Source organism: Papaver somniferum, unplaced genomic scaffold (genome assembly GCF_003573695.1).
Source record: "Papaver somniferum cultivar HN1 unplaced genomic scaffold, ASM357369v1 unplaced-scaffold_160, whole genome shotgun sequence".
Classification (NCBI taxonomy): Eukaryota; Viridiplantae; Streptophyta; class Magnoliopsida; order Ranunculales; family Papaveraceae; genus Papaver; species Papaver somniferum.
The window spans coordinates 1,586,155-1,595,326 of NW_020625487.1; the positions used below are offsets into that span (position 1 = coordinate 1,586,155).

At 37.8% G+C, this 9,172-nt stretch overlaps 3 protein-coding genes across 4 annotated transcripts; 2 read left to right on the forward strand and 1 right to left on the reverse strand.

Annotated features, from left to right (window-relative positions):
* Positions 1-3,529: 3,529 nt before the first annotated feature.
* Positions 3,530-4,141, forward strand: LOC113337501 (60S acidic ribosomal protein P1-like). Of its 2 annotated transcripts, XM_026583171.1 has the most exons (3): positions 3,530-3,601; positions 3,698-3,827; positions 3,858-4,141. In XM_026583171.1, the coding sequence occupies exons 1-3, from the start codon at positions 3,530-3,532 to the stop codon at positions 3,962-3,964; spliced, it is 309 nt and encodes a 102-aa protein (XP_026438956.1). In that variant the 3' UTR covers positions 3,965-4,141. The 2 variants fall into 2 exon arrangements, with proteins under 2 accessions (XP_026438956.1, XP_026438955.1); XM_026583170.1 differs by having other exon boundaries at positions 3,698-4,141.
* Positions 4,121-5,595, reverse strand: LOC113337555 (pleiotropic drug resistance protein 2-like; the record flags this gene model as incomplete). Its single annotated transcript, XM_026583216.1, has 5 exons — positions 4,121-4,542; positions 4,623-4,877; positions 4,957-5,128; positions 5,215-5,442; positions 5,537-5,595. Coding segments are annotated over 5 exons (987 nt in total), but the record flags the coding sequence as incomplete, so codon positions are not given.
* A 95-nt stretch (positions 5,596-5,690) lies between these two features.
* LOC113337502 (60S acidic ribosomal protein P1-like) lies at positions 5,691-6,121 on the forward strand. Its single transcript, XM_026583172.1, has 2 exons — positions 5,691-5,762; positions 5,861-6,121. The coding sequence occupies exons 1-2, from the start codon at positions 5,691-5,693 to the stop codon at positions 6,119-6,121; spliced, it is 333 nt and encodes a 110-aa protein (XP_026438957.1).
* Positions 6,122-9,172: the final 3,051 nt, after the last annotated feature.

Genomic DNA, 9,172 nt, shown 5'->3' on the forward strand with positions numbered 1-9,172 from the left:
ATTTGATCGTGAATTTGTTTGGTTCAGTAAGCCACTGACCAAATTTGCTACAGGTTGATAGGCTAGAACCCAAAGGAACTGAAGCATTCCATCATTTTTTGGATATTCAGTTTGAAGGGACAGAAGATTCGAGCCACCACCATAGTCGGTATTGTTTCTGCACTTTTCTATAGTTTCTTTTTGAGGGTAAGAGAACGAGTGAGGGAGAGTTGGGTATTCATTCTATCAATGATCTCAGTTTCTCTGCGATCCTCAGAGACTTGGCTTGATTCTATGTTCATATCAGGGCGGATCATGACTGAGGTATTTTGTGGTGGTTGTTTGAAAATGTTGAAAAGTTTTGAGCAGCAGAAGCCATAAACTCGAACACCAAGATTGATTAACCATCTTTTGATTTTTACAGTCAGATTACTCAGAAATTTTGGTGGTTGGGTTCATTAATTTCTGATTAGAGATTTTACTGTATTCCATAAAAGTAGACAGTGAGTGAAAAGCGGGCGACGAGAGGAGAAGTTGACAAGGATAAGATAGAATGGTTGAGGGGAGGACACGGAGGAGTAAGTGGAGATGATTTGCAGGAAGTAGTCGAGCGGATAAGGAATATGATAGAAGTAAATGGGAAAAGGCGAAAGAAGATAGCAGGGTGAAAAGAGATAGAGTTGTTGACTTTGTTAACCCGAAGTTCGCTGAGTAGGTTGAGGTTCCATTAGTGATACCTGCATTTACCAGAAGATTTTAGAAGTAAAAAGTAAATAGGGGGATATTACCTTTACACAGTTCTCCGATGATGGTTGCTCCGGGGGAAAGCCAGGTTGGTTGATTAGTTCATGATTTGAAGAGGTTAAAAGCTATACGAGAATACGTATTCTATAACTGGGTTCTTGATCTTCAGGAGAAATCAGATTTAGAAAGGTTTGAGATTGTGATTTTTGGACGTTTGAGTTTTGAAAAGGATGACGTCACGATGACGGTTGTTGAGTCTCTATTTCCAAGATTTTTCCCTATATGATTGAGAGTTTTTAAGCATCTAATGTAGTTGAGACTTTCAAATTAAAGATCTCATATTCGATCTAACCGACTCTTTTATTTCAAACTTGATTTTTTTTCTCCTTATAGGGTATTCTTTTTATGAAAAACATATACATAATCGGCTAGGTTTATTACCATAATCATGCTCATGTAGACAATCATATAGGCCCACTTAGTACGTTAGTAACTTAGTTCTTAGATAATGAACCATTTGTTGGGCACCACTCCCTTTTGGGGACCATGATTTACTTAGGATGTCAACTCCACACTTATAAAGGTGTCTTAAGTGACGAAATGATTTACATACCATTTGCCCTAATTTCATTATAACTAATTGATAATAAACCTAATCAAATATATTAATCTAACCCCAATTAAAATCATTAATAATAATAAATAAGATAAAAAACTCACCGAAAAAACAAAATCAGAAAAATCAATTCAAGAAAAATAATCTTCTTCTCCTTTATTTTCTTCTCTTTCTCTTTTAATTCTTAAAGTGTACATCCACAGATATTTTTGTCAACCCATCTCTTTTAATTCCTTTTTGATTGAAGAAATCGAGTAGTAATCATCAAAAAATGGTGAAAACGGTAGTTACACTAGCATGTTCGGTTAGAGATTTTTAAAATAAACCTAATTTTATAACTGAACTTTTTAGAAACGAAGAACACCAAGAACAGTTTGGTTAGACAAATAAATTTGTTATCCGCAAAATTTTTGCGTAACCGAAATCTTCTATGTATAGCCTACTCTAGATTTCGGCTGAACAGAAGAAAAAAAATCCTAACCGAACTTTTCTTTGTATAGCCAACTGTTGAGTTCGATTAAATCGCAAACTTTTTTTCAAATCCGAACTCTTCTTTGTATTACCAACATAAGATTTGTAGGATCCAAATATTGCACAATAATAAGATCTCGCGAGAATGTAGGGAAGCTTGCGAGAGAACGTTGCATGTGTGCAAATTAAGATCCAACGTGAGCCTGCGAGAACATCGCACGGTTTCCGAAATTAGGGGAAATGTTAGCTGTATCCCACCACATACGAGCTGTCATCCACTATGTAATATCTATATTAAGAGAAAGGTAGGAGAGAAAAAAGTGACTGGTATTATTATTATCTTTTTATTCTTCCCCAAAAACCAGAGAGAGAGCTCCAAACTCATTAATGGAGTCTCAATTAGGGCTGCACATGGGTCGGTTTGGGTCGGGTTTGACCTCACCCACCACCCAACCCACTGATGGTGGGTAGCAGAAGTTGTCACCCCAACCAACCCAACTAACAATGGGTCGGTTTTCACCCGACCCACATTACAATGGGTTGGGTCGGGTGGGTGGTGGGTTACCCACCATAAAATACACATTACAGTTACATTGCATCAAAAAAAAATTACAGACTTACCTAAGACTCTTACAGATGACAATTAAAGAACTGACCCCAAGTCAAGTGTAAACAAATGATAATTATAATCCAGAGAAGTAAGAAGTTGGTGCAAAGTTGCAAAGTGCATACAAATTACAAGAAATGAGTTCAATTGTTCGAAGCTCAAAAGATAAAAGATTATTCAAGGAAGTGATTGAAGAAGTGAAGACTGAAGTGAAGTTAGCGATTTAGGTTTAGGCATTATATATCACTACTTCAACGGCTGTGATTCATCTAGGATAGGTAATCTAAGGGTTAATATAACTAGAAATATTTAGGTGGATGGGTGGGTTGGGTCGGTGAGGGAAGCTTTGACCCATAGTCGACCCACAATACTATGGGTTTTGATGTTGTGACCCATAGTCGACCCGCTCCTAGGTGGGTTGGGTCGGGTGTGGGTTGGGTCGGTGGGTTGAGTCGGGTTTGTGCAGCCCTAGTATCAATTGTAATCCATATGTAATTACAAACAATCATAGTGAAACCTAACTCCGTGGATGTAGATCAAATTGATCGAACCACGTAAATCTTGTGTCTTATTTTCTATTTTCATTATTTTATCTTTATTTTCATATCAAATAAATTTAGATCTAGAAATCATAGTCATGATAATAAGGGATGTGTTGTAGGATTTCCTTCTACTACAAGAGTTCCGTGGAATTCCAAATTTTTTCTAAACCAGTATTACACTGTATGTAAACCCTAACTTAAAAGTTCGGTTACCTATCCTGGAAACTTGATAGCCGAACAAAGCAAAAACTCCTTTAAAGATCAGTTCGGCTACATGTGTCTGAAAATACACTGGCCAAACTACACCTGTAGATGAGTTCAACTACCTGTTCTTCAGATATCCACGACCAATTAGGCAATCGCCAACAGGCGGTTGGAAGACGTGTGCCACAAGTTAGGCCTTTCCCGAATAAGACCGAAATTTGGAAACCGGAAACTAGTGGGAAACATTCTCTTTTTCGTCTTCTGAGCGCTCTATATAAAGGATTTACAATTCTTGTTTCTCTTGTATAATTTATTATTACAGGAGGAGTCTCTCTAGGTAGTTTCAAATTAATTTCTGCTACAAAGATGTCTTCCAATGGAGAAGTCGCTTGCACTTACGCCGCCTTGATTCTTCACGACGACGGAATTCCCATCACTGTAAGTAATTCTTACTTCCTCTCTTTTCTTTATATGTTTTGGTATGTAGAATGCTTCTTAACGTTGGGTTTGACATTCAACTGGTTTCCAACACAGGCTGAAAAGATTTTAACTCTGGTAAAGAAAGCCAATGTCCAATGTGAGTCTTACTGGCCTAGCCTCTTCGCTAAGTTTGTTGAGAGGAAGAACGTTGAAGACTTGATCACCAACGTTGGTGCTACTGGTGGTGCTGCCGTTGCTGTCTCTGCTTCGACAGGTGGTGCAACAGCTGTTGAAGCTCCTGCTGCCGAAGAGAAGAAGAAGAAGGAAGAGAAAGAAGAGAGTGATGACGAAGATATGGACTTGTTCAGTATCTTCGACTAGAGCGCACATTGTTTCTTGGAAGCTGCTTGATGCTTTCTTTAGTTTATTTTGTTTGGTTATGACGTTGTTAAGCTTATTATTGTTTTGTTTATAAACACAGCAGTGGCAGTTTTTTATTCGTAATAATCTACACGTTCCTCTTTCGCTAGCAATACAGATTACAATCAAACTACAGATATATGCAATTTCTTCTCTTCTAACTTGAGATAAACTCGTATACATTCCAATTTAAATTCAAAATCGATCAACTTTACGAAATATTAACGAGACGTACTAAAGAGATGTTCGAGCTTTAAGTCCATTCATCATCTTCTTTGGAAATTGAGGTACTTGATTCCATAAGCAAAGACAAAGAAGAAAGCAAGGACAAACCCGATATGGGCTAAGACAACCCATTTAAGGAAGCCATATTCCCAGCCGTAACTTTCTTGCAAGTACTTCTGCACTGTTGGATTGATTGGCAACCCTGGAATCTGCAACTCGTTTGTCCTGTCGCCGACCTGAGATGTCACTAGACCATAGAGAGTCCAAGCAACAGGTGAAGCCCAGTAGTACCATCGCCACCATATTGGGATTTGCTGCAATTGTCAAATTTAAGTGTCAGACTTGAAATGTAAGTTCTAGTGTGTACGTCAAAGGGGAGACAAAGATTACATACCGGCCTAGGAATGAGGAATCCAGAAAACAAATTCCATAAACCTAAAAAGAAGGACATAGCGATGGCAGCAATTTCAGGCGCTGGAGTCATTGCCACTGTCATCATTCCGTACATTGTGAAGTAGGTAAAGCACATGAACATGAAGTAGAAGAAGTAAAGGAACTTGGCAGCGCTCCAAGGAAATCCAGCCATAGAGAAAAGGATAAGAGAGTAAATTAAGGTTTGAACAAATACGTAGATCACTTCGATGGCCACCTACAAAAAGAAGAAGTTCTATCAGTTTCCTTATTGTGAAGTACCAAATGCACCTTGGGTTTCAATAGTAGTCTTTTACCTGTGCAAATGCGTAAGGCAATGCTGAGTACATTCCCGCAGCTCTTTCACGATAGAAAACAGTCCTCTCAACTGCCACAATAGACTGAACAGAAGATGCATTACCCGCTCCAAGAAAAAGAGTAGCAGCGTACATAGCTCCAAGCAGATTCTGCAAGTCTTGTTGTTTAGACCTGTAACATTAAATGAATTTCCGTAAGATATAAAACCTACACTCTTAACTAACTTCCAAGCCTCACTAAAGAGATGAAATTCTTACACTTTGTCTCCTTTGTTCCAAAAGATAACCCCAAATAAAACACCAATGACTGTAGTTGTAAATAACCGGATTGCATTATATTTCGGGTTCCTCCAGTATGACCAATGTTGTTTCCAGAAACACGCTTTGCATTGAGTAATAAAATCTTGAGAATATTCCGTAGGAAAGTGAAGGTCTTGCGAATCTTGTGCCGGCGTGCTTAATTCTTTGATAAGTTGTTGATTTCTCCTGGAATGCATTAATATAACTATTTAGTAGAATACTCGAACTTCTGCTCAGGTCAAGATTTATTAAGATACAGACCTTATGCTACTCTACTTACTCATAAAGGGTGGAATTGGCATAAACTTCTGCGAAATCCACATCAAGCTGAGCCTCCAAATTAATATAACTATGGATTCACACTTGTGTAACTTATTAGTACAGGAGGAGTCTCTCTAGCTAGTTTCAAATCCAAATTAATCTCTGCTGCAAAGATGTCTTCCAGTGGAGAAGTCGCTTGCACTTACGCCACCTTGATTCTTCATGACGACGGAATTCCCATTACTGTAAGTTATTCTTACTTGCTTGTTTTTCTTTTTTGTTAGATATATATATATAGAATGCCTCTTGATGTTGGGTTTGACATTAAACTTGTTTCCTACAGGCTGACAAGATTTCAACTTTGGTAAAGAAGGCCAATGTCCAATGTGAGTCTTACTGGCCTGGCCTCTTCGCTAAGTTTGTTGAGAGGAAGAACGTTGAAGACTTGATCACCAACGTTGGTGCTACTGCCGTTGCTGTCTCTGCTTCCACAGGTGGTGGTGCAACAGCTGTGGAAGCTCCTGCTGCCGAAGAGAAGAAGAAGAAGGAGGAAGAGAAAGAAGAGAGCGATGACGACGATATGATTATGAATCTCTTCGACTAGAGGGCATATTGTTACTTGGAAGCTACTTGATGTTTTCTTTTTAGTTTATTTTGTCTAGTTGCGACGTGTTTTTATAAACACAACATAGCAATGGAAGTTTTTTATTCGTAATATACTCTGACCCTAGTAATACAGGAAAACTATATGCGTCGTAGGATAAGAATCTCGCAACGATAATATCTCAACGAAATTATCAACAACACAACACAACAGCTTCGCAGAACAATTTCAGAAATGATACGATAAACGACGACAGTTAGGATCACGAGAAAGATGTGATAGTCCTGCGAAAATTAGAGAGCTTACGAAATTAATATTTGTAAGGTTGCGAGAATGTCGCAGACCATACCCGAAAGTAAAGGACAGATTAGCTGTCATCCACTATGTATTTCCCTATAAATAGTCGTTCAAGTTGTAAAGAAAGGGAGAGATCTTTTTTGAGTAAGAAACAAGTAAACAGGAGAGAGAAAGTCTAGAATAGAGGTCATTCTTGATTCTTTATCTTTTCTTGTAAGAACATTCGAAGATTGATCAATAAAATTAATAGTGTAATTCTAAAAATGAGTTGTGTAATAATGAAATCATATGAGGGGTGTAGTGTAGGATTTCCTGCAACTACATAATGGCGCTAGAAACAGGGAAGATTAATATTGAGATTTGTGAAGATTTAGAGTGATTGATTAATAATTTTACATAATTTCTTGCAATATTGTTAACATTGAAGAAATGGCTAGAAGAAGAAATACATCTGAACAACCGACTACTGTTAGAAGAAGCAAGAGAATTGCTGGGAGAGAAAGAAGTGAAATGGGGGAATCTACTAGAATGAGAAATAATGGAGAAAATCAAATTCAACCACCAATTCAACAAACACTAGTACATGGTAGGAATACAGATTATGATAGGGTGAGTATACACACTTGGCAATCAAATTCGGCAGAAGAAGTAGAAGAAGAGCAACAAAACAGAAACCATAGACTGGGAGAGAGAAATCAAGAAGCAGATGAAGGAATAATTCATGGAGATGAGGAAATTGGAGCGTTAGAAACATTGAGACGAAGAATACATGAAGAAAGAAGAGCTGAGGCAGAAGAACGTGCAAATCTAACAAGGCAAAATCACGAATTAAGGATGGAGAATATAATACTACAGAATAGATGATCGAGAAGTATTACAAAATCATATTCAAGATCGACTAGAAGAGAAATGAGGCGAAACTCACCCACAATCAATGATGGAAACAATATTCAAGAAGAAATATCAAATCCTAATGAAGAATATCGCGAAAATAGAGAAAGAGCTAATGATCGTTACGTTCCACAAAATGAAACTTTTGAGGATGGGAAAAATTGTGGAAATCAAGAGAACGGACAACGTCAGGGACGAGATGACCAAGATGGCGAAGGAAATCGAGAGGAAGGAAGAAGAATTTTACATGAAAGAGAAAATCAAAGAATCAACAGACAATTGAAGAAGAAATTAAAAGACATTATGCTGAACAAGCACGTTTAATCTGCGAACGTGAAAGATTGAGAGCGGAAATGGAAGAACAAGAGCTTCAGGAGACAATTCGCCAGAACAATCACGACAACCGAGAAAGAAGGCGTACACAAAACCGGAATAACGGTAAGCTCAATGAGGAGTATGATAGAGTACAGAGGATGGCTGAAAGACAGCGAATGGAATTGATAAGAAATTAACAAAATCATGGAGGGGAAAATGAAAGGCATCATCATATGCGAATTCAAGATAGAGATGAGGAAGAGAATCGAAGAAGAAGACGAGATGAGGATAATGAAGAAGAAATGCAAAATTTCACGAGAGAAGATAGACATGAATGCAGAAGAAGAGAGGCGAAATTAAAAAGACCAATGGATCAAGATTCAGGTGTAAATAAACAAATCTTGAAAGAATTAGAAGAAATGAGAGGAATGCTAAATAATAGAGGAGAAGTAGGCAGAAGACAATTAGATGAAGCAATAGAAGAAGCTGCGAAAACTCCATTTACAAGGGAAGTACAATTAGGAGGAATACCACCGAAATGCAATTTTCCCGCATTAACCAGCATTTTTGATGGAACAACTTGTGCAATTCAACACATTAAAGCCTATGTGAGGTGCATGTTACAATGGTAAAATCATGATGCCGTATTGTGAAAATATTACGCATCCAGCTTAACAGGAGAGGCGTTATAAATGGTTTGAAGGTCTACCAAAGAACACAATAACATCCTTCAATCATTTGCAGACTACATTCTTAGGGGCATATATAAGTAATAATTCTTCGCGACCTGGTAGAGAATATGTGTTTGGATTAAAACATAGGATTGGAGAAAGTTTGAAACACCTGACTAAAAGATGGAGAACTATGTGTAGCGAAATGACTGGCCGTGTAGATGAGAGATATCTTATATTATCATTTATCAATGTTATGTTTGCAACAAACCTATTGTATGTCCAAATTTTCAGAGTCAAGAATACGATCACAATGACTGAATTGCGAGAACTTCAGGAAGAATACCTGCTCTAGAGGAAAGGCAAAATGAAATGGAATCATATCCAGTTGCGAACACCAGCTCACAAACAGCGAATGCAAGCTTATTACCAAAGCTAATAAACACATTAGTGAATACTTCGCAAGTACAACAAGAGAAGGTGACGGGTAACAATCAACAGAAACTGGTGGCTATGGGAAGCCGAGATCAAGAAGAGCATGAAAGAGAAAGAAATTTCTACAATCGTGGTGGAAATAACAAGATTCAAAGACTCGATCAACCACAAGAAACTTATGGAGGTCAAAGACAAAACTATAATAGAGGACAAGGAGGTCACAAGGTAGTATGGGAAGAAATCAAGATGCCACCTCTAAATGCAAGTGTGGAGAAGATATGGGAAGCTATAATCTTGATGGAGAATATACCAACACCATGGAACATGGGAACGGAACCACCTCCAAACCACAGAAGCCATGAGTTTTGTTCTTATCATCATTTTCATGGACATACAACAAATGATTGCAGGAATGTAAAAAGAATTATTTTGAGAATGATAG